At 42.6% G+C, this 26,252-nt stretch overlaps 1 protein-coding gene across 1 annotated transcript; it reads right to left on the bottom strand.

Moving 5' to 3' along the window:
- Window positions 1-901: 901 nt before the first annotated feature.
- Window positions 902-25,977, bottom strand: LOC133227554 (uncharacterized). Its single transcript, XM_061382155.1, has 14 exons — window positions 25,895-25,977; window positions 23,547-23,672; window positions 21,652-21,713; window positions 21,175-21,196; window positions 19,447-19,517; window positions 18,968-18,992; window positions 16,783-16,853; window positions 16,302-16,326; window positions 13,117-13,184; window positions 12,632-12,656; window positions 8,285-8,332; window positions 3,341-3,426; window positions 2,816-2,923; window positions 902-1,171 (listed from the first exon to the last, which is right to left on the bottom strand). The coding sequence occupies exons 1-13, from the start codon at window positions 25,920-25,922 to the stop codon at window positions 2,837-2,839; spliced, it is 744 nt and encodes a 247-aa protein (XP_061238139.1). The 5' UTR covers window positions 25,923-25,977; the 3' UTR covers window positions 902-1,171; window positions 2,816-2,836.
- Window positions 25,978-26,252: the final 275 nt, after the last annotated feature.

Raw genomic sequence — 26,252 nt, 5'->3', positions numbered from 1 at the left:
GACGGCAGCCCACCAGGCTTCCCGGTCCCTGGGATTCTCCAGGCAAGAACACTGGAATGGGTTGCCATTTCCTTCTCCAATGCATGAAAGTGAAAAGTGAAAGTGAAGTTGCTCAGTCGTGTGCGACTCTCCACGACCCCATGGACTGCAGCCTACCAGGCTCCTCCATCCATGGGATTTTCCAGGCAAGAGTACTGGAGTGGGGTGCCTTTGCCTTCTCTTATAGTCAAGCTACTAGGTTTTAAAAATAAAAGTCCTTTGGGCAGCTAGAATAAAAGAGTGGGAGAAATAAAAGGGAATAAAAACTAGAAATTTAAGAGCCTTTTCAGAGAGAAAATCTCTGTTAGAAGAAAAGAGACAAACACATTTAAGTTACATGAGAGAGAAATGATGAATTAGGAACTTTTTATCAGTCAAGCAAAATGAGTTTCAAAAGTCCTGACATGCAAATCATGAAAGAGCTAGGGTAATATTGATCTCCTTTGACTAGTGGAATGAGCAGACATGCAAAAACAGAATCCTTAAAGATAATGACAAGGGGGTGACAGAGAATGAAATGGCTGGATGGCATCACTGACTCGATGGACGTAAGTCTGAGTGAACTCCAGGAATTGGTGATGGACAGGGAGGCCTGGTGTGCTGTGATTCGTGGGGTCGCAAAGAGTCGGACAGGAGTGAGCAACTGAACTGAACTGAACTGAAAGACAGTGACATGAGGACAGATGCAAGGACTAAATTTGCAGTTCCTTACTCAACGAAGACTGGGTTGTATGTGAGGGGGGAGGTCTTTGTGGTGGACACAAGGGTGACTGCCTTATGACAATTCATTAAGTTCCACCTCTGTTGAGGGTGCTTTTCTGTACACATGTGTGCTTTAATAGAAAAATTATTTTAAAAAAGATATATTTTAAAAATTTAATGAAAAACCTTACATATAAATATTGAACATACAGATAAATGCACAACATATAGATAACACTGTAGAAAAAACTAATACTAAATCTATACAACAAAACAACTGAAGCTGTACTAAATGAGGACCCTCAGGAGAGAAGCAGGGAGGCCTCTTATGATCTGGTCCAGATGAGGCTCTTGGTGCTGTGGGGGCTGTATCCCCTGTGGAGTCCAGGATGGGGTCCAGGTCCAGGTCTTCATGGATTCAGATCAGAGCCTGCAACAGCAACACAGGTGATGGAGTCCCTGGGAGGTGCAGAGTCAGACAGAAGAGGGCTCCCTGAGGAGGGTGTGCATGACCCAGAAGACTTCCCAGGATCTAGACTTGGCTTTGGAGCTCAGATCTGCAGGGCACTGGGCCTATTTGATTCTACTTCCTGAGTGTGTTTTCTGTCAGCAGGGAGTGTTTAGAAATGTCCCATAGGAGCGAGTACACCTGGGCATCCGGCCGGCAACCCTCAACTGATGGGTACCCTGGACAGTGAGACTCAGTCAGAGGAACAGGGGACTCTGGGATCCAGGGCTGAATGCTTGAGTCCTCCCTTCTCTCTAGCCCCTGGGAGGAGCAGGAGGTCAGATGTCGTGGGGGGTATGAGAACATATCCACCCATCCTACACTCAGTACAACTGCTCCTGAGACCTGAGCATTGGAAATGGACAGACACCTAGGGTCTATATTTTCCCTAATAATCATTTCCAAGCCCCAGCCAAACTCTCCTGAGGTTTATGATTTTAAACTGTTATTATATTGTTGTAATAAAAAGGTGCATTTTATGTTTAGCATGTTGCAACACTAAACTTTGACAGAAGACACTGATTTTTAAATTATAATAAAATAAGATGTGTTGTTAATGACAGAATCAGAAAAAAATAAAAGGAACATAAGCAACTTGAATCCTGCCACTCATCCCAAGTATGCTGCTCAGTTCAGTCATGTCTGACTCTGTGCAGCCTAGGATTATAGTCCACCAGGCTCCTCAAGTCACTGGGATTCTCCAGGCAAGAATACTGGCTTGGGTTACCATTTCCTTTCCTCAGGGGATCTTCTCTACCAAGAGATTGAACCTGAGTCTCTTGTGTCTCCTGCATTGATAGGTGGCTCCCTTACCACTACCAGCATCCCAAATGGCACTGTATTGCTTTCTGGTGTGTCTTCAGTTGGACACATACACAGAAGAATCTGCAGAACCTCCAACTTCAGATTAAGAAATGGTGCCTGAAGTGACCAAGGACTCCAGGTTCAAGAACCTGAGGGACCCCAGACTGGACACCTGACTGAGGAAACCTCTCAGGCTGGCTGGGACCCTCAGGACCAGGGAGCACCCACAGGGATGTGGAGCTGCCAGGTGACTCCTGCCTACAGGAGCTCTGGGCACCTGTGTCTCCTTCACTCTGTTCCCAGGAGCCCAGGCCTGGGGAGCGTGGGGCCTCCCCAACCTCTCTCTGCAGCTGGTGATGAACTAGGGGTATCCCCTGCTGCCTTTGGGGGGTTGGGTGGGCAGAGCTGGGTCCTGCAGAGGGAGATGAGGAAGCCTCCAGTGGGGATCTTCAAAGAGAACAGCGGCTCCTTGACTCAGGCACACAGTGGCTCCACAGTGCCCCCCAGCCTCCCTGCAAATGTAACAGCTGCCGGAGGAGCCAGCCCAGAAACCTCAGGGGCATCTGGGGACAGGACCTGTACCCTGGGGAGACGTGCTCAGGGCATCTTCCTCTCGTCTGCATGGACGGACTGTTACCACCCTCTTGTCTCCACTTTTGTGGTCACACTCAGCAACAGACCCCAGTGTTTTTGCTGGTGATTCTGAAGCCCCACCAAGTGAGTTGAGGACATGATGCAGACATGTGCCCTTCTCTGCTTCACCTTTTCACCCAGGTCCCACATTCATTCTTGCTTTTCTTGGTCTTCTTTATTATCTTTGATACCCCCAAAAACATTCCTCCAGCAAACAAGCAAAGAGTTTTCTGAAATCTGAAAGAAAGAGATCAGTCAGGCAGGTCCAAGCTCTTTCAGGGCAGGAAAGCAACTATATGGGGTAACCCAGGGCAGGGCAGACTTCATGCAGGCACTTCAACTGCATGGATCCAGACATACTAACTCCAGCCTCCACTCCTTCTCAGGCCAGTCATAGTGACAAAACCAGGTTGAAGGGTGCAGACATGAGGTCAGGAGCTGGGGCAATGCTATGAGAGTAGGGGAAGAGAGCTGAAGACAGATTCACAGGTTTTATATAAGCTCCCAGGATCCCCCGTGCCTATAAGAAACCAGGTGCTCCAGGAGGATAATCACGAAAAGACGGAAAGTGGAGATGGGGAAGGGTTACAAGGAAGAGTCTATGGATCAGAAAAAGAGAAAACTTTTAAAAATATGAAAGAAGGAAGAAATGACCTCTGTATTCTTGCTCTCTATCTCTGAATCTTTATTATCTTCCATGCATTTTTCTGATGTCTGAGGGTAGTAGTCATGTGGAGAGTCTGTGGGAAAGCAAAGGAGAGACTTAGAGTCAGGATGTGACTGGAGGACCCTGGTGCCCCTCAGAGCCTGACCCTGGGACCCCTGGTGCCTTTTCTCCAGGGACAACCCAGGGCTTCAGTGTTTCACCTCTTCAGTGAAAAAGTGGGTCTCTGAACTGCAGCTTCCTGTCACCACTCTCAACTTGTCTACATGCGAACAGGAATGAGGCCATGTCAACCTGTTCCTCCTCCAGGCGGTCACTGTCTCCATGCATCTCTGCCCATGACCTCACTTCCCTCCTTCTCCCCCTGTTTCTCCTCTACTTCCTTCCTCATTTCTCTCCTCTTATCACTGTTCCTTCCCTTGCTCCTTGAAACTCCATCAACCCTAGAGTTATCCAACATGGGAACATTGGAAGAAGGACCATGGGTGTATGGCCACTGTCTTCTATCAGCCCATTATTTAATTAAATAATCCATCCCTGCCAGGGAGGACTGGGCATGGACCTGAGAGTGTTTTGAGCCCTGGGGGAGGGAAGGACAAAATTTCACATAACAGAGACTCTCCTGTTGCCTTTGGTGATCTGAGTTACCTGGGGGATACTTAATGCTCACAGCAACACCTTAAGTTTTACAGACCCTTAGGACAGAGGCAAACGCTTCCAATTCCATTTAGCCAGAATGATGTGACAAGGGTCCTCGATAAACATCTGGTAGCTTCCTGGTTTGCACTAAGACTTGGAAAACTGGAGGGATGAGACCTGGGAAGGTGTAAGGAAAGGACAGAGGATGGGGCAGGCCTGGGGTTGAGGAGAAGGGGCAGGACACTTTGGATGGAACAGTGGGTTCTGAGAGCAGCAGTGACCCCAGGACCTGCTGCCCTGGGACTGCTCAATCCCAGAAGACCAGGTCAGCAGGGCTGTGAAAGCAAGTGTGTGAAGAAGCCCAGTGGACTCTTCACAGAATGTACAGTCTGAAGCCATGGAGGTAGGAGCAGCTGGACATGGACCTCTCACATGGAAGCACCTTCAGCACATCAGCCTTTGCTGGTGCAGAGGCTGAGATGAGCTCCAGGAGACTGAGCCCAGGCAGGGACTCAGAGCCTATATGCTGTGACTCATCCACCCCTGGGAGTGCCCTTTACTTGAGGGATTAACAGTGAGGAGAAACATGAGAGGAAGTCACAAGTCCTGAAAGTGCAGGAGGAGAGAGTTCACATCTCACACACTACTTCACATGCATGCAAGGACGTGGTCTCTAGTGTCAAGTGACAATAAGAGTTTTGTGCCCACTAGGATATGGCCATCATAGTTCAACATGCAATAGAAAACAGAGTCTGCAATGAGCAATACTCGAGATGTGCTGACCAGAGACCTGGTTTTCATACTAGTCAGTGACAAAAGCAGGAGAGAGCAGCTCTTACAGGAAAAATAATCTTTGAAGAGCAAAGCAAGAAAAGGTGATTGTAAACAGAACACAACGCAAGTCCAGGACACAATTTCTCTATCATATCATTAAAATATGAAAAGAGTAATTCACAACTCTACACACATTTCCTTCTTTCTAATTTCATGTTAACCTTCCTTAGCCTGCAAGCAGAGGGTTTAACCCTATATTTTCAGGAGCCCTCTCCTGTCAGGTCCTATTTGAATGTTGTTTCCTGCCAGTGTCCCCTTCCTCACCACCACACCAAATGCTCTCCACAACACATTCCATAGGAACACAACCATGAGCAACAAAGTGATTAGAATAAGCGACCCACCCACTTCTCCTGCTCCAGTTGAGGCCCTTCTGGCTCTCACAGCATCACCTCGACCTTTTTCCAAAGGTTCTGAAGAGACACCCCACTGTGGATAGCAGATGGCAGTCATCTGTGCTCTGTGCAGTCAGAGCCCTTCAATAAGACACTGATCTCAGTTACAAACCTAAAGACAGGGATGCTGAAAGAGTCAATTTTCAACCTTTCACTTCTATAGGCCCATTAGAGCTCTCACCTTCATGCTAACCTATCTGAAATTGCAAGTATTTTTCACCATTTAAAACATGCCTTTAAACAAACTATAACAGTTACATCTGGCTAGTGGCTACCACACTGTAATTCACAATATCCTCTATATATGTTTATATATGTGTGTGCTTAATCACTCAGTTGTGTTGGACAATTTGTGACCCCATAAAGTGTAGCCCACCAGGCCCCTCTGTCATGGAATTCTCCAGGCAACAATACTGGAGTGGTTAGTCATTTCCTTCTTCAGGGGATCTTCCTGATTCAGGGTTTTAACCCAGGTCTTCTGGATTGCAGGTGAATTCTTTATTGTCTGAGCCACCAGGGAAGACTGAATGAATCTTAAGATCAGCTCCAATGGTTCTAACACTTCTGATAGATTGTGGCAGAACAGTTTATGGAATACCAGGGCACTGTGGTAAAAGGGAGGGCGTAGGGCTTCCCAGATGGCTCAGTGGTAAAGAATCTGCCTACCAATGCAGGGGACATGGGTTCAATCCCTGGGTTGGGATGATGCTTTGGCAGAGGAAATGGAAACACTTCAATATTCTTAGCTGGAGAATACCAGGAACAGAGAAGCTGGGGGGATATAGTTCATTGGATCACAAAGAGTCAGACACAACTGAGTGACTGAACAAATGAATATATATAGAATGTTACCACCTTTCTCTTGGTTATTCCCTCTGCATTTTCTGCACTTTTCAAGATAGCTGTTTTCCTGTAGATTAACAAAGAAAAGATCTCTGGCCTATGAAAGTATTTAGCCTGAGGGGGTAAGAGAGGGATGTGGCCCTCTACTTGTTTCTGTGGTAACCAATGAGCCAATCTGCTGTTAATTCCCCCTGTAACTGGTAGATTCCCCATCCCCCCAGAGTGAAGAATATTGCAGCTTCTGTGTTCTGCCTGTCACATGCTGTCCACAGTAGGTGTCTCTCCAGGACCCTTTTACTTCAGATATATAAGACATTCCATCTATTAAAACTCTGATATCTCTGTAAACTCTGGGACCTTTCTTTGGCCTCAAATCTAGGCAGTACAGGGCTTGCAGGCCTGTGAAGTGTAGCCCAACAGCTTCTGCAGGGTATTTGGCTGGCCTGATTTGGTGATTTATTTATGTGTTTCTCCTGGGCTCATGCACACATCCCAGGTACTCATGAGCCTTTGGGACACTGAAACAATGTCAACACCCAGATCTTAGAGGAATTCCCAGCAGGTGCTCCTTTTGAGGGGAAGAGTATGGGCACAGGGCCCAGGGCACCTGTGCTGAACATAATCAGAGAACATGTGCAGAAGAGAAAGAGGGACACTTTGTCTCTTCATGAGATCATCCTTCCAACCACTGACTCTGAAAGATCCAGAGAGGTCAAGGACAAAGTACCTTTAGAAAGCAAACAACCTGCACACTGAAAACCACGAACCATACTGAAAGAATTAAACCAGGCACAAGGAATTGAAATGACATATCATGCTCATAGACTGAAGACTTAGTACTGCTGACATTTCTATGCTACCCAAAGCTAGATAAAAATTCATTGCAACACCAATCAAAATATTAGCATAAATTTCATAGAAATGGAAAAAGCAAATTCAAAAAGATATATGGAACCATTAAAGACTGTAAAAAGACAAAATAATCTTGAGAACAAAGATCAAAGTTTTTCCCCTCCTGATTTCAAGGCACATTACAAAGATATAGGAATCAAACCTGTATGATATTGACATAGAAACAGATGCATAGCCCTAAAGCCCAGAATAAGGACCCCCAAGTAAATTCATGGATACATGGTCAAATAAAATTCACCAAGTTTCTAAGACCACAAAACAGGAAAAGTGTAGCCTCTTCAATAATCAATAGGATAAAAAGATAACCCACAGAAAAAATACAAAACATATTCAAATAAGAAGCTCATACTCAAAATGTATAAGAAAATACAACAAATCAAATGCAAAAAAAATTAAAAAGATAAATAAACGAGTTGAGGAGTGTGCAAAGATGGTGATAAAAACCATCTGGAGCTTGTCTGGAGGGAATAGTGAGTTCTAAAAAGATCAGTGACCCCGAGTCCTGCTGCTCTGAGTCTCTGACAAGTCTGCTCAGTTCCTGGAGACAAGGTCAGTCGGGCTGTGAGAATATGTGTAAAGAAGTCTAGTGGCCCCTTCACAGTCTCTAGAATCTGTGGCCATGCTGGTCTCTAGGGGCAGCTGAACATGGACTGCTCTCACGTGGAAGCACCTTCAGCACAGCATCCTTGGGGAGGTGTGGTGCTGAGATGAGCTCCAGGAGACTCAGCCCAGGCAGGGATGCTAGAGCAGGTGTGCTTTGACTCATCCAATCCTGAGAGCACCCTTCATATGAGGAATAAACAGTGAGGACAAACATGAGGGGAAGCCACATGTCCTGAAAATGCAGATGGAGAGGGTTCACGTTTCACCCATCACCTGACACTTATTGCAGAACTTGGTCTCCAGTGTTAAGTGACTATGAGACTTTTGTGCCCACTAGGATGTGGCCATCATAGGAGAATTTAAACACGAAGCTAATGTCCCTGTCCATACTACCCTGCAGATACTACCCAGAAACCAAGCTTTCATATTTGGTGGTGAAAGGCCAAGGAAAGAGGTGTCTTGTGAGAAAGGCCATTTCTAAATGGAAAAGCAAGGAGAGATGACTATAAGCACAGCACAATATATAGTACATGGACACATAGCTCTATTATATCATTAAAATGTATGAAGAACAAATCACAGTTCTAATACATTTCCTTCTTCTTCCTGAATTTATATTCACCTTCCTTCATCTCCACAGAAGCAGGTGTAACCTGAGTGGTCCAGGAACCCTCTCCTTCTAAATCCCACCTGAGAGTTGTTCCCTACCTGCATTATCTTCTGTATCACTGCTGCTGACACTCTCCAAGAAGCAGTCTGTAGAAAGACAACCATGAACAATAATACAGTTATTATACAAGTTGACCCACCCATTTCTCCTTCTCCACTTTGCTCACACAGCATCTTTCTGGTTGTCCCTGCAGGTTCACAGACCTCCCCTGTGCTTTGTGGAGTCAGAGCCCTTCAACAAGATGGTGATCACAGTTGGAATATTTCACATGAGAGATGCTGAGAGAATCACCTTTCAACCTTACATTTCTACAGGACCAATATAGCTTGCATTCAAGCTTACCAACCTGAAATTTCAACACTTATGGACATACTTGAGATATGGCTAGGGTGACCAGGTAATTGTGTGTTTTTTTGTTTTGTTTTTAATATATCAAGTTAAGTATTGTTTGAAATAGGTTAATTATAAATAGGCAGATCTGACTAGTGGCTACTACACTGGAAAGTTCAGCTCTAAGAACTCCAAAGATAAGGAAAAGGCAACAAACTGCCTGTCCTCATTTGTTCTTTATTGCAGATTTGTTGGCCTAAAATGATCATTCATATGTAGGTATACCTGGGGCTCTAGGACACAGGCCAGGCATTGGGAGATTCCTTGTGGACATTCCAATAGAAAGGTAAATACTCAGTTTCAAAGAAAAATCCCCGTAGGGAGCTCATTTGTAGGCAGAGGTAAAGGGCATGGCCCAGCACTCCTGTACTACAAGTAACCAGAGAGTAGGTACAGAGGGGAAGGAGAAACATTCATTCTCTTCATAAGCCCATCTTTTCCATCCCTGACTCTAGGGCACCCAAGCAAGGCAGTGGAAAAGGCTCCTTAGGAAGTGAAAGATTTGTGCACTGAAAACCACAGGACACTGTTGAAAGAAAGAAGAGACAAGTAATTTCAATGACATACATATTCATAGACTAGAATATGGCCATAGACTAGAAGGTCACAGACTGACCTTCTTATTCTACTAAATGTGATGTACATATACATTGAAACAACTCACAAAATCTCATGTCATTTTTATAGAAATGAAAAAAAGAATCCCCAATTCTAATACTTATGGAACTCAAAAGAAATTCAAAGAGAAAAAACAATCTTGAGTGCAAAGAACAATGGGGCCTTAAGGCCTCCTAAATTCAAAACACATTAGAATGCCACAGCAGTCAAAATAGAGTTCTACCAGAAACAAAATAGGCAGAGAGACCAATGAAGGGAATCTCGAATAAATTCATATGTGTGTGGCCAAATGATCTTTGCCAAGGTTCTAAAATTACCAAGTGAAGAAAGGATAGTTTCCTCAACAATCAACAGAAAGGCAACCTATAGAATGAGAGGAAGTACCTGCAAACTTTGTATCTGAATAACAGGACAATATCAAGAATATATAAAAAAGTAACTGCAACTTCAAAACAACAGCAGGCAAACAACTGAGTTTAAAAAATGTGTAAAAAGCTTCAATAGACATTTCTTCAGGAGAAGGCAATGGCAACCCACTCCAGTACTCTTGCCTGGAAAATCCCATTGACGGAGGAGCCTGGTAGGCTACATTCCATGGGGTCGCTAAGAGTCGGACACGACTGAGCGACTTCCCTTTCACTTTTCACTTTCATGCATTGGAGAAGAAAAGGCAACCCACTCCAGTGTTCTTGCTTGGATAATCCCAGGGAAGGGGGAGCCTAGTGGGCTTCCGTTTATGGGGTTGCATAGAGTTGGACACAACTGACGTGACTTGGCAGCAGCAGCAGCAGACATTTCTTCATAGAAGAAATAGAAGTGATCAGTATACATAAGAAAAGTGGTCAACATCACTAAGTATCAGTGAAATGGAAAGTGCAAGTCAGTCGCTCAGTCGTATCCAACTCTTTACGACCCCATGGATTTTACAATTCATGGAATTCTTCAGGTCAGAATAATGGAATGGCTAGCCTTTCCCTTCTCCAGGGGATTTTCCCAACCCAGTGACTGAAGCCAGCTCTCCTGCATTGCAGGCAGATTGTTTACCAGCTGAGCCACAAGGAAAGCCCAAGAATGCTGGAGTGGGTAACCTATCCCTTCCCCAGTAGATCTTCCTGACCCAGGAATCGAACCAGGGTCTCCTGCACTGCAGGCAGATTCTTTACCCACTGAGCTAACCAAGTGAAAAGATATCACCTTTCAGGATGTGTATTATAAAAATAAAATAACAAGTATTGGCAAGGATGTAGAGAAGTGGAACATTTGTACCCTGTTAGTAGAAATGGAAAATGGTGTAGTCACTATGGAAGTTTAGAAGTCCCTCAACAAATTATTAAGAGAACCATTATAAGATTGAGGAATCACTCTTTTGAGTGTATGTCCAAAGGAGATAAAATGAGAATGTCCAGGAGATATCTACAATCTCACATCCATTGCCACATTGTACACAACAACCAAGATTAAAAAAACTACCCAGTGTCCACAGGCAGATAAATCATTACAGAAAATGTGGTGTATATATATACACTGGAATGTGATTCAGTCTTTATTGATGAAGGAAATCCTGTCATTTGCAGCAATGAATGAAGCATGAGGATGTCAGTAAGAGTGAAATAAGCTAGTCACAGGAAGACAAATATTGCACAATTCTATTTACCTGAGTTATCTAAAGGAAAACTCAGGGAAACAGAGAGTAAAGGGTAGTTCCAAGAGCTGGGAAGAGGTTGATACAGGGAATGTCTGTTCAATGACTATAAAGTTTTAGTTGCAAGATGGAAAAGTTCTAGAGATGTACTGAACAACATGGAATTAACAGGACAGACTGAACATTTCAAAGCTTAAGAGGCAAAACTGTACTGAATTTCCTTCATCTATTCCTAGAGGGTCTTCTTTCTTAGATTCCTCTAGAACTGGGTGTGGCCTGCAGGTACCACCAGGGGCTCCCTGAAGAAGGAAGGAGCCTCCCCAGTACTAGGTGCCTTGGGTGAGGGGGGAAGATTCATTTGGAGGCTCTAATAGGAAAGAGTGTGAATGAGGGAAGTGGCAGAGTGATTAATCATGACCAATCAAAATACCATAAGACCTACTAGGAGACAATATTTACAATGGCACCCCACTCCAATACTCTTGCCTGGGAAATCCCAGTGACAGAGGAGCCTGGTAGGCTACAGTCCATGGGGTGGCGAAGAGGCAGACATAACTGAGCGACTTCACTTTCACTTTTCACCTTCATGCACTGGAGAAGGAAATGGCAACCCACTCCAGTATTCTTGCCTGGAGAATCCCAGGGACGGAGGAGCCTGGTGGGCTGCCGTCTATGGGGTTGCACAGAGTCTGACCCAACTGACGCGACTTAGCAGCAGCAGCAGCAAAGGTGTAATTGACCCAGTAAGGGAGGTTCTGAAACAGTTTTGTTCAAAAGAATCCTGTAGGGCCTCCCTGGTGGCTCAGTATTGTAAAGTAGATAAATAAATAAAACTAAAGAAAAAAAAAAAGAAAAGGTACACATGTTGAAAATAATTTACTGAAAATAAAAACTTTTTTATTAAAGCATAAAAAAAAAAAAAAAAAGAATATACTTGCCAATGTAGGAGATATGGACTGGATCCCTGGACTGGAAAGATTCCACATGTCCCAGAGCAACTAGTCCCATGTGCCACAACTACTGCCTGTGCCCTAGGGCCCAGGAGCCACAACTACTGAGCCCACATGCCAAAAATGAGGAAGTCAGAGAGCCCTAGGACCCATGCTCTGCAACAAAAGCAGCCGCAAAAGTGAGAAGCCTACTCACGACAACTAGGGAGTTGTCCTTGCTTTCCACAAGTAGAGACTAGCCTGCGTAGCAATGAAGGCCCAGTACAGACAATAAAAAAAAATAATAATAAAAGTTAAAAAGAATCTTGAAAATATTTTCATGGAGAGTAATGGGATTTATTTTCCAGGTTAAAGGATGTACGCTTGGCATAAAATCAAAGCATACAATGAATGTGTATATACATCCTCATTCATGGTGCAATGGTGATGGGAATTTTGGGGGTGGAGAGTTGACAGTGATATTTAGGGTGACAAAAATTGGGAAAAACACAACACAAAAAATGCACACACACAAGAAGAATCACACTATTCATTACGATTAGGGACATACCCAGTTCCATGGACACAAACCTACATTATTAACCATAGTACAGTTTCTTCCTGGAACTACAATAATCAGCCACATTATTTTACTTGAAAACTACTTTATATCACCAGGGCCCCCGTATTCATTCCCAGCAGGAATTTGGAATCAGTTTCCCTTTACACTAAAACCAGTGAGAAAGCCCTAACGTTCTCATATACAAAGCTTTATCTCCCCAACTGAATGATTGTAGAATACGTACCACTTGCACATGCTGAAAGGGCCACCTGCAAGTACAGAAGAGAAGACACTATGAGGGTAAGATCACACAGATGCACAGTCTTTGGTTCATTAGGTGATAGTGGAAAGCCTGATGAGGAACAGTGGTGGAGTCCAGGGAACCCAGCAAGATCAGAGCACACATACTCAGGATGCAAGGCAAGACCTTTGCCTGGAGGATGAAACTTCCAAGTCCACTTGGGTTGGAAATTACAGAATTCCTTTCTTAGAGGAAAATATACTATAGGATAGAGAACTCTGTACAGGGTGTAATGGATGCTAACAATTTTAATAACTTGTGGACTGAGGCATCATGAGTTGGTAATAAGACTCTCACTCAACATTATCCCAACCAAGGGAATTGTTTCTATCTAAAATGAACACACTCAAAGATTCATAAGTTTATTCTACTGAAAGAGAAATGAAACAATACTTCTATCTCAGACCAGGATAAAAAGAAAAACTTGCCTTGGAGTCACATGGAATCTCTTCTGTCCTGTCACAAGCTGGGTTGACTATCAGGTCCTTAGTGAAATCTAGAGGGATACAGAGTAGCTGTTAGAAGGGTGGTGAGGCTGCAAAGGAATTAGGAAAAAAGAAAAAACAGTGTTTTTTCCTTTGTGTGAACATGGGGTGGTGTGTATGGATATGGTGGTTAGTAAGCATGGGCTGAACTTTTGTTCATTCATCCTCTTTGGAGGAGGAAGGAAAGCAAAGGAGAGGAGGAAGGAAATGGAAACAGAGCTTTGCCCTCTAGCTAAGAGAAACCTAATAAAAAGGAAATATTCAATCTATAAAAAGAAAAACTCTAAAATGCATGTACTGTTCACTGAAAGAGACCCATGACTCCTGCTCATTTTGAGCTCCTGCTAAATTGCCACAGTCTCTTGATTTTTCCCAGATCACTCTTCCTCCGAGATCCACAGTTGCTGCTACTCTGTTCATCATGTTTCCTATGAGACTTTGTACTTGATTAAAAGTAAACTGTTAGAGGACTGAATTTAATCCTGGGCCATTCTATTAATTCACTAATCACTTGTCTTAAAGAAAATCAAATATACAAGATTTGAAAACACTGAATCCTACCATTTATGCTATGAATAATATCATACTTTTCTGTCAATATTTGTTTATATACACTGTGTACATGTCCACTGACTGAGTCAGTGGCTGTCGATACTCACAGGGGCTATATGTTTAGTGGGACAGTTGATTATAATAAAAAGCACACTTTCTCCACCTCACTGATCTTCCTAGGAAGCTAGAAGGACACAGAGTAGCTGTCAGGACACCAGTGAGGCTGCTCAAGAATCACTCAGCGTTTTTGTTTTTTGTTGTTGTTTTTGATGAGAACATGGGGTGGAGTGTATACATGAGGGAGATTAGCAACTATGGACTGAGTTGCTGTTGAATCATTCTCTTTGTTGGATGAGAGAGAGCAAAGGAGAGAAGCAGGAAAGAAATAAAACACAGTTTTGCATTTTAACTAGTGATAACCTACACAATGGGGATTAAAGAATACTAAACTGCATTCCAGAATTAAGTGACAGAGACCCACAGCGCTCATGCTTCTTTAGAGCTTCTGGTAAACCACACGTGTCTTCTGGATTTCTTCCTAGATCACTGCATCCCCAGGATTCACAGTTACAGCTACTGTACTTAACAAGTCTTGTATGAGAATTAGTTTTTGATTAAAAGCAAACTCTGATTCAAATGTATTCTTTTTAATTGCTGAGTAATACTCCATTGTGTATATGTACCACTGCTTTCTTATCCATTCATCTGCTGATGGATATCTAGGTTGTTTCCATGTCCTGGCTATTATAAACAGTGCTGCGATGAACATTGGGGTACACGTGTCTCTTTCCCTTCTGGTTTCCTCAGTGTGTATGCCCAGCAGTGGGATTGCTGGATCATAAGGCAGTTCTATTTCCAGTTTTTTAAGGAATCTCCACACTGTTCTCCAGAGATGAAACTGGAGCCTATTATACAGAGTGAAGTAAGCCAGAAGGAAAAACACCAATACAGTATACTAACGCATATATATGGAATTTAGAAAGATGGTAACAATAACCCTGTATGCGAGACAGCAAAAGAGACAGTAATGTATAGAACAGTCTTATGGACTCTGTGGGAGAGGGAGAGGGTGGGAAGATTTGGGAGAATGGCATTGAAACATGTAAAATATCATGTATGAAACGAGATGCCAGTCCAGGTTCGATGCACGATACTGGACGCTTGGGGCTAGTGCACTGAGACGACCCAGAGGGATGGTATGGGGAGGGAGGAGGGAGGAGGGTTCAGGATGGGGAACACATGTATACCTGTGGTGGATTCATTTTGATATTTGGCAAAACTAATACAATTATGTAAAGTTTAAAAATTAAATAAAATTAAAAAAAAATAAAAAAGCATACTCTGTTAGAGGACTGTATTCAATCTAACCTATCCAAATAGCTATTGTCAGTCATGTGATATTCTTTCCCAGTCTTCATCTTCCAAACAATATTTGCATGTCCACCGAGTCTGTGGCTGTCCACACACACAGAAGTCATACATTTAGTGGGACAGTTCATTATAGAGAGGAAGCATGGGATCAATGCTGACTATCTCGCACCCAGCTGTGCAGGAAAATTTACATAAACAGTCATGGTCACTAGGCTAACTAACAAGTTCCACTGTGAGATCTATTTGACACCTTCCCTTGAGTGTGTGCTACAGGGTTCAATCAATGTAAGGCTTATTTTAAATTCACCCCGTACAGTGTAATATCTCCCTGAGGATAATCTGCTTTATTGCTTGATTAAGCAAGGACACTAGAACCAACCGATATGGCATACACTGTCTACACAAGGCCACACAACCCTCAGAAACTGTGAGTTGACCAGGAGGATGTGAATTCCGAGGTGCCTTTCCACTAATGACTGTGCCAAAGTTAGCAGTTCATGTAAATTTGGTTGCTCTGGGTTTGGTGACCACTGAGCCCACCTTATAATGGTGGACATGGTCTGGAACTCTGGAGCTGCTAGTACCTCCAGGCATGTACATAGGTGCAGGGACTCCCTTGCTCCATGACTGAGGATCCCATGAGAGTGATAAGTGCAGGTCAGGGGTCCAGAGCAGTCACACTGGGACCACCCCGAGGTTTTCAGTTTGGCTTTTCCACTTAGGAGGTCGAGAGCAAAGGCTATTTTTCTCAGCACCATCTTCATCTGAACAAAATGAATATTAACCAAACTTGAGGAATGGCTGAGTTGAGGAAAAGAATCAGGTAATGTATAATCAGTGTGCAGTGCTGATGAGAACTGTTTAGAAAGTTCACAGTTGACTTGTGCTGTGTAAGAGGGAAACATCTCCTGAAGAAACACACACACACAAAGCACCAAAAACATACCACATGGGCCCACACCTGGGCTCTCAACCCTAATTCAAATAAACTCGCAGCATCTAAATGATGAATGTAGTTGTTTCCAGGTACCATGGAACACAGACATTGCTATTTCCTTGGAGATCAGCCTCTTCTCTGCACCCCAAGCCCTCAACTCTTGTAGGCATCCAGCATCAGGTTGCCTCTCCAACCAGAGCCAGCAAGGGAGCCCCACCTTCATCAACTCTATAGTTCCTCAGAAAAGAAATGATTCCTGAATATTTACCGTGTTCACAGACTGCTCCGTATGCCTGTGATTAGAGAGAAGAAAACAGTGTGAGGGTGTCAGCATCATGTTTTCTCTCCAGTAAGTCATCTGTTATCAGAGTTTTTTCCTCAGAAAACTTAAACTCTTCAACTCAATGGTCCACTCCAAAAAAGAGAGGAGCCCTGTTGAAAAGCCTGACGAACTTCACATATGCACTCTCAGGTATAACTTCACCAATGATTACAGAATTACTTTTCTTGGGGGAAAAATTTCTACTGAGGAAAGTGCCTAGAGTAGTAACTGATGTCTTTTTTTTTTTTTTAATGTCCTTTTGAATCAGGCATGTAATGATAATAGGTTTATCCTCAATATTTCCCCAGCCAAGGAATTGCATACATCAGTGATAATGCACATTATCAAATTACTATAACTGTATTTGACTGAATAAAAAATAAGTGAAGCAACAGTTCCTATGCCAGAGAAAGACAGAGGAGCTTACCTTCAAGGTACTCAGACTCTGTTCCTTAGCCCAGTCCCGGCAAAGTTCCACCACTGGGTCCTCCAGGGGATCTAGAGTGATGGACACATAGTAAACATCAGGACACAGTGAGGCTGCTCACCAATCATTCAGCATTTTTTTTCTGTTTTTGCTGTTTTATTTGCTTTTTTTTTTGATGGGGTCATGGGGTGGAGTGCATGTATGAGGGAGGTTAGTACCTATAGACTGAGCTGCTATTGAATCATCCTCTTTGCTGGATGAAGGAGAGCAAAGGAGAGGAGCAGGAAAGAAATGAAACACAGCTTCTGCATTTAACTACTGATAACCTAACCAATGGGGACAAAAGAAACACTAAAGTGCATGCCAGTTTTCAGTGACAGAGACCCATGTCCCTCCTGCCTGTTTACAGCTTCTAGTAAATCGCCCCTGGCTTTTGCATTTCTTTCTAGATCACTGCCTCCCCAGCATTCACAGTTACAGCTATTGTACTTAACAAGTCTTCTATGAGAATTTCTTCTTGATTAAAAGCAAACTCTGTTAGAGGACTGTATGCAGTCCGACCTGTCCAAAAAGCTATTGTCAGTCATGTGATATTCTTTCCCAGTCCTCATCTTCCAAACAATATTTGCATGTCCACCGAGTCAGTGGCTGTCCACACTCACAGAAGTCATACATTTAGTGGGACAGTTCATTATAGAGAGGAAGCATGGGATGAATGCTGACTATCTTGCACCCAGCTGTGCAGGAAAATTTACATAAACAGTCATGGTCACTAGGCTAACTAACAAGTTCCACTTTGAGATGTATTTGACACCTTCCCTTGAGTGTGTGCTACAGGGTTTAATGAATGTGATGCTTATTTTAATGTGACCTAATACAATGAAGTATCTTCCTGATAATCTTCTTTATTCCTTTTTTAGGCAATGACACTACTACCAAGAGTTATGACCTACATTGTCTACATAAGAGCACATAATTCTCAGAATATGTGATTTGACCAGGAGGATGCAAGTCCCAAGGTTCCTTTCATACTACAGACTCTGCCAAAATTGTCTGTTAATCCATCTTTGGGGCTTCCCTAGTGGCTCAGACAGTAAAGTGTCTGTCTGCAATGCAGGAGACCCAGATTCAATCCCTGGGTTGGGAAGATACTCTGGAAAAGGAAATGGCAGTCCACTCATTTTCTTGCATGGAAAATCTCATGGACCACGGAGCCTGGTAGGCTACTGTCCATGGGGTCACAAAGAGTCTGACACGACTTTGTTGCCCTGGTTTTTGTGACCACTGAAAAGTGAAAGTGAAGGTGGAGTCACTCAGTCATGTCCAACTCTTTGCGACCTCATAGACTATGGCCTACCACGTTCCTCCCTCCATGGGAATTTCCAGGCAAAAGTACTGCAGTGGGTTTCCATTTCCTTCTCCAGAGGATCTTTCCAACCCAGGGATCAAAGCTGGGTCTCCCACATTGTAGGCAGATTCTTTACCATCTGAGCCACCAGGGAAGTGACAACTGAACTCCCCTTATAATAAAGGGCACAATATGGACCTCTGGAGCTGCCAGTAGCTCCCAGCATGGCTCACAGATGGAGAGATCCCCATGTGCCATGACTGAGGATCCCAGGTCTGAGTGTCAAATGAAGGTCAGGTGTCCAGAGCAACCACATTGGGACCACACTTAGATATTCAATTTGGCTTTTCTATTTAGGAGGTCAAGAATTTGGACATTTTGTCCAGCACCATCTTCATCTGAGGAAAATGAACATTAACCAAACTTGAGGAACGGCTGAGCTGAGGAAAGAATCATGTAATGTATAGCCAGTGTGCAGTGGTGATGAGAAGTGTTTAGAAAGTTCACACTTGACTTGTGCTAAGAGGGAAACATCTCTGAGGACATACACACATACATACACTCACACAGAGATTCAAAATCACATCACGTGGGCTCACACATGGAACCCCAACCCTGATTCACACAAGCCCACAACATCTAAATGATGTAGTTGTTTCCAGGGACCATAGAACACAGTCATTGTTCATCCTGGGAGATCAGTCTCTCCTCTGCACCCACACCCCTCAGCCCCTTTAGGGACCCAGGATCAGGGTGCCTCTCCAACTAGAGCCATCAAGAGAGCCCCACATCCTTCTAGACTGTACCTCAGCACAGGGATGATCCCTGAATATTTACCGTGTTCATAGACTACTCCATGTGCCTGCAATTAGAGAGAAGAAAACAGTGTGAGGGTCTCAGCATCATGTATTATCTGCAGTAAGTCTCCTGTCATCTGATATTTATCCTCAGATAACTAAAATTCTTTAAGTCAGTGGCCCCAAAGGAAAACAGGGCAGGCACCCTTTTAAAAGGCTGGGCTTTTTCACCTAAGAGGTCTCAGTTTCAATTTAACCAATAATTACAAAATTACTTTTCAGAGGAGAAAAATTCTCTTCCTAAAAGCACCTACGGTAGTAACTGATGCCGTCTATTTTTAATGTCCTATTGAAACATGTCTGTGTTGATAATAGATTTAACCTCAGTATTTCTGCAGCCAAGGAATTGCATACATCAGTGAGAGTTTACATTGTCAGACTACTATAACTGTATTCAGCTGAATAAAAATAAAGAAGTGATGGAGCAGTCTTTTCCCCGATAGAGAGAGATGAGCTTACCTTCAGCATGCTCAGAGGCTGCTCCTCTGCGCAGGCCTGGGGCAGCTCCTCTACCAGGTCCTCCTGGGGTGCTAAAGGGACAGAGCACAGCTGTCAGGACACAGCTGAGGCTGCTCACCAGTCACTCAGCCTTTGTTATTATTTGACTGGGACGTGTGATGGAGTGCATGCATGAGGGAGGTTAGTAACTATGGATTGAGCTGATGTTGAGTCAAGCTGCTGAAGGAAGGGGAGCAAAGGAGAGGAGCAGGAATGAAATGAAACACAGCTTCTGCAATTTAACTAGAGATAATCTAACCAATGAGGACAAAAGAAACACTAAAATGCATGCCCTCTTTCAATGACAGAGATCCATGACCCGTTTGCCTGTTTACAACTCCTGCTAAATCACCCCTGTCTTCTGGAGTCCTTCCTAGATCACTGCATCCCCAGGATCCACAGTTACAGCCATTTAACTTACCAATGGGCCTTCTATGAGCCTTTATTCTTGATTGAAAGGAAATTCTGTTAGAGGACTGAATTCAACCCTACTATTCCAAATTGCTACTATCAGTCATGTGATATTTTTCCCCAGTCTTCATTTTCCAAACAATATTTGTATGTCCGCTGAGTCAGTGGCTGTCACACTCACGGATGTCAGACAATTTGTGGGACAGTTCATTGTGGATAAGAAGCATGGGTGAAAGATGTCTATGACCCAGCTGTGCAGGAGATTTACAAATAGAGTCATGGTCACTAGGCTAACTATCAAGTATCACTTTGTGATCTATTTGACATCTTCCCTTGAGTGTGTGCTACAGGGTTTATCAATGTAAGGCTTATGATAATGTACAATGAAGTATCTCCCTGGTCATTATCTGCTTTATCCTTGTTTAAGCAATAACAGTAGCACCAACATATTTGGCCTACAGTGTCGGCCACACAACTTTCAGAATTTGTGAGTTGACTGGGAGGATGCAAGTCCTGAGGTGTCTTTCAGAGTGATAACTCTGCCAAAGTTGGTCGTTAGCCCATCTATGTTTGCCCCTGGATTGTGTGACCACTGAGGCTATCTTATAAGGATGGCCATGGTCTGAACCTCTGGAGCTGCTAGTACTTGCAGGCATGGACACAGATGCAGGGACCCCCTTTCTCCATGACAGAGCATCCCATGACTGAGTGATCAGTGCAGGTCAGGGGTGCAGTGCAGACACACTGGGACCATCCCTATGTTTTCAGTTTGGCTTTTCCATTTAGGAGGTCAAGAGCTAAGGCCATTTTTCTCAGCACCATCTTCATCTGAGGAAAATGAACATTAACCAAACTTGAGGAATGGCTAAGCTGAGGAAAGAATCACATAATGTATAGGCAGTGTGTAGTGGTGATGAGAGGTATTCACAAAGTTCACACCTGACTTGTGCTGTGTAAGAGGAAAACATTTCTGAGGAGACACACATACACACACATACACACATACGGAGATTCAAAACCACATCACATGGGCTCACACAAGGCACTACAACCCTGATTCACACAAACCCAAAGCATCTAAATGATGTAGTGGTTTCCAAGGACCATTGAACACAGTTATTGTTCATCCTGGGAGATCAGTCTCTTCTCTGCAGTCCCACCCCTCTGCCCCTTTAGGGACCCAGGATCAGGGTGCCTCTCCAACCACAACCCGCAAGAGACCCCTGCCTCCATCATGTAGATTGTTTCTCAGCAGAGGGATGATTCCTGAATATTTACCATTTTTGTTGGTTTCTTTCACCTGTAATTAAAGAGAAGAAAACAGTGTGAGGGTGTCAGCATCTTGTGTACTATGCATACAGGGCTTTTGTTCTCTTTTTTGTCCTCAAAAAACCAAATGGGAAAGTGTTGTTGAGTCCATGACCCAAAAACAAAACAGAGAGGATGCCTGTGGGAAAGGTTCATGCTTTCCCTGAAATATCTCTCAAGCCCATTTTGACTAGCAGTTACAAAATTTTATTTCAAGAGGGAAAGCTTTCAGCTGAGACATGTGCTCCCAACCACAGTTTCTAATTAATGTTGTCATTTTAAATAATGTCCTTTTGTATAAGCTTTCTGCTTGAAGACTCAACATTCATCCACTGAATTAAAAACTTTGTATGAGCTGTCTTGAATATTGTGAACCCTTATCTGAACTCAACTGAAAAGTAAAGCCATGAAGTAACGCTTTCACCTCAGATAGATTGGGGCACTTACCGCACCGGTGGGCAGGGCCTCTTCCTCCAAATTTGAGGTGGACAGCTCGTCCTCAGGGAGCTCTAGGAGGACGTAGAGGGGTAGTCAGGACACCTGTGATGCTGATTGGAGAGACCATGCTAATGTGGACATGTGGGAGCAGTGTACGGATGTGGGTGGTCAATAAGTGTGGGTTGAGATCTGTTGGACAACCTTCCCGGTAGGTGGAGGAAGGCTAAAGAGATGAATGTTTAAGAAATGAGACAAAGAGCCTTTAGCTTTCTAGCTAAGGGGAACCTGATCAACTTGAAATTGTTAGTCTGACAAAGGTAAGCACTAAAAATCACTATGTTCCAGTAGTCATGTACAGAGTTGGACCATCAAGGAGGCTGAGTGCCAAAGAATTGATGTTTTATAACAGTGGTGCTGAAGAGACTCTTGATAGCAAGGAGTTCAAATTAGTCAATTCTGAAGGAAATCAACCCTGAATATTAATTGGAAGGACTGATGCTAAAGCTTCAATACTTTGACAACCTGATGTGAAGAGTAGACTCACTGGAAAAGCTTCTGATGCTGGGAAAGATTGTGGGCAGAGGAAAAGGGGGTGGGGGCACAAAGAATGAGATGGTTAGATGGCATCATCAACTCAGTGGACATGAATTTGAACAAACTCTGGGAGATAGTGAAGGGCGGGGAGCCTGGTGTGCTGCTGTCCATGGGCTCACAAACAGTCAGACACGACACAGCAATTGAGCATTGTGATCAAAGTTAACCTCCAATTAAAATAAATAAATTTATATTTAAAAAATATACATTCTATTTATTCTTTTCATAATTTTTAAGAATTAAAAAGTTTCATAGCATTTTCTACTTTTGCATACCTATCAAAATCATCTACATCTAAATCTTTTTCATCAGATCGAGTATAACCTCTGTACTCATGAAGTCATAATCCACCTTCTCTCTTACCTCCTGGCCTTGGTAATTTGTATTTCCAGTTTCCATGTGTTTGCCTATTCTGTGTACCCTAAACCAGTGGAATCATACAATATTTGTCTTTCTGTGCCAGCATTATTTCAATAACCATAATACATTTTTGTATTATTTGGCCCATCCATTTTGTAACATATTTCAATCCTTAATTCATTTTTTTTTTCTTTTTGGTTTTTTCTTTTTTTTTTTTTTACTTTTTTTTAAATTTTATTTTTTGATTCATTTTTATAGATGAATAGTATTCCATTCTGAGTATATGTCATATTTCATTTACCCATTCATCACATGATGGTTGTTGGGTTGCTTCTACCATTTGACTACTAAGAATACCCTATGAACACTAATGTACAGATTTCTGTATGGTTCCATAATGGTGATAAATAATATTGTGCATATTTAACATATCATTGAATATAACAATACAAAGTGTGAATCTTAGGTGAACTATGGACTTTTAATTACTAAAAATTTATTATCTCATGAATTTCAATAAATGTACTACACATATGGTATCTGTGAGTAACATATGATAGTTGAAACTGGAGTGATAGGATATAAGAATTTTCAGTATTTTCTGTACAACTTTTTTGTCAATGTAATCCTGTTCTAAATAAAGTCTAATAATTTAAAGAAATCATGAAACATAGCTTCAGGGAGGAACATATCACAGCTAATGTTAAAAAATTAGCTAATGTCCAAATCATAGCTAGAGATCATCTTCAGTCTTAAACATGAATCAAATGTTGAATTTTAAATGCATGTTTCCTTCCATACTTAAAACAGTACCAATTGACATAGTTTCAATTTGAACACATGAAACAAAAGAAGAACATTGCTTAATATTTCCATTTTTTCTTAAATATGAGACACTGAACATACTACAATATTTATTCATGAGTGAACTTAGAAAATTTCCACAGTACCTTCAACTGGGTCAGTTATAGGGTGCATCCTACTGTGTGGCCAACAATGAACTCTCTTGACCCAGCTGGTCTTTAATGTTCTTGAACTCTGAGGAATGTCTTTTTTGGTCTTCCAGACAAAACATCCTGGGAGAAGCATTATAATGGTGAGAGTAGTTGATGTCTTGCCAGCAGAAGAACACATAGAAACTAATAATAATTGATCCACAGTTCAGTCCTCTGGTCCCCTTCATCACCAGATGCCTAGCAGGGCCTCCTGAATCCAAAGTGGACTTCAGAAGATCTGCAGTTTGATGTGCACTGAAAGCACCCAACAGACTGGCTGTGTTTACAAATATGTCTGTTTAGCTGAGACCTAGAAGCTCAGCAGAGCATGGTGACCACACCTGATGGACTGGATTCAGATCCTATTTAGGAGAAGCAGGTACTTGGAAAGATATTTGGATTTATCTTTGCCTCAGTTTCCTGTACTGAGTTGGAGAAATGTTAATATGGCCTATTTTTAGTATTATGAGGCAAAGAATGATTAAATATAGGTAAAATGTTAGAGAAATGAAGGAGGGATTTACCTGGAAGTCAAGTGGTTAAGAATCCGCCTTGAAATGCAGGGAATAGGTGTTTGATTTCTGGTCAGGGGAGTAAGATCCTACATGCCTCAGAGCAGGTAAGCCCACATGGTGCAACTACTGAGCCCAGGTAGCACAACTAGAGTCAGTGCACTGCAATGAAAGATCTACATGGTGCAACGAAGATCCCATGTACCACAACTAAGACCCAAAGCAGTCAAATGAATAAATAGAAAAGCTTCATAAATGCTCTGTAAGAGTTCAGTCTTGAGTGATGTCAAGAATAAGGTGGACCTTTGGTAGCGGTTGAAAGCAGAGAGGGTATTTTGATGATTCCAAGTAAGTGGGGATGGAAGCTTACTCCACCTTTGTCACAGAAACAAAGCTTTACAGTTTATGGAGAGTATCTATTATCACCTCCTCTGATATCCAGCCTTGTTGGGGAGGATGGGGGGAACAAAGAGGGGGCTGTAACCATATATTACAGTAGAAGGTATTGAAATTTAGAGAGATCAAGTGACTTTCCAAGAGCACACAATGGTGAATGCAACCCCCCCTCTCAAATTCTCCTGGCCCTAGCTTTCTGTGGTTGAGAGCTGGATGCCCTGGAGAAGATGACTCATCCTAAAAAAGAACTCAAATCCTCCTTCCACCATTTGTCTCTATATTTCCATTTCTGATCCAAAAATACAAGTTTCTTCTGAGGCAAAGCTCCTCAGAAGGACCATAGGATTTCAATTCTGTCCATCCTCCAGATTCTTCACATGGGCAACCATGTCACAACAGCCTTTTCAATGTCATCTTGCTGAGTTGACCAGTAGTCTGTTTGGCATCCAAGTTAGCTCAGAGCTCAGAATTTTCTAAACCAAAAGCTACATGATGGCTCTACCAAGAATTAACTTTGCTTCCATTGACCAAGTCTAGATGAGGAGTTAATATGAGTTAACTGGGAAGGTGGTCATCTGTGCTGGGCTTTGGTGTTTTAATTAAGTCTCTGATGCTCAAAGTCTTACAGCTGATCAGAGCACTGATTTGAGCAGCCTGGACAAAGTGCTAGCTAAGAATGGGCAGGACCTTGAGTCTTCCCTCACTGAAATTCTGACTCTATCAACTCATCATACTCTAGACCCTGTAGTGGAAGACAGTAGAGCCCCATATGCTTTTTGAAAGTCATGTCCATATTCATAGACTAGAGACCTCACCCCAAGATTCTCCTTGAGGATCAACACACAGACCTTCTTTCCCTCAGTGACCAAATGTTCATCCTACTAACCTAGCAGCAAGGCCCCGTCTCATCACACTCCCTGACAAAGGCAAACGGTGATCCTGCTCACATCCACCCATGGAAATTCCACCAGTAAATCCCAGGTTTTTTCATTTTTAAAAGTTTCTGGATTTACATTGCTAGTACTTGTAGATTTGGGAAGCTACATTTAGAAGAGTTGAGCTGTAATCCCCTTTTCCTGTAATGTCCATTTTTGGGGAGACATCATGGTTCTCCTGCTTCAGTTCTTTCCATCTATTCTCTGGTAGAGTATGTACAAACCTGACACTAGAAAATTGTACATTTTTCTAAATTTAGGAAGATATTTAAGGCTCCCAGCTAACAGAAGAATCAAAAAGTATAAATTAAGGAATAAGGCAAAAGTATATAATACATTTATATCTCTGTAGATAAACTAGAATGATGGAAAAAAAAAAAAAAAGATGAGGAAAAAACTTCAGTAAAAGTTAACCAGCCCATTTGAAGAAACAGCCTTTAGAGGATCAGTAGGAACCTACCTCCAGAACAACAATTCAAGTTGCCCATTTAAAAAACACTCAAGGTTGAAGATGAACTCTTCTCACTTATGTGAACCTCTCAGCTCACAAAGTGCCAATTGGTATAGAATGCAGAATGTGTATCATCACATTACCATGGAGACGATTCATCACAGAACTTTCAGAGTGAACTGGACTCTGCACAGGATGAGTCCAAAGGCTGTTATATAAAAAGTGTGTTTCTATGGACAAATTTAGCTTTGCAGAATAAACATTTTATTTCAAAACTGAATCCCAGGCTTACAGATTCTGCCCTGATATAGAAAAATAATTTATATGAGAGAAAATTGCCTGTCCCACAAATATAGATATTTGTGAA

This window comes from Bos javanicus, chromosome 16, assembly GCF_032452875.1.
Source record: "Bos javanicus breed banteng chromosome 16, ARS-OSU_banteng_1.0, whole genome shotgun sequence".
Taxonomy (NCBI): domain Eukaryota; kingdom Metazoa; phylum Chordata; class Mammalia; order Artiodactyla; family Bovidae; genus Bos; species Bos javanicus.
Note: the sequence above shows the minus strand (reverse complement) of the source record. Positions and strands in the feature narration are given on the sequence as shown.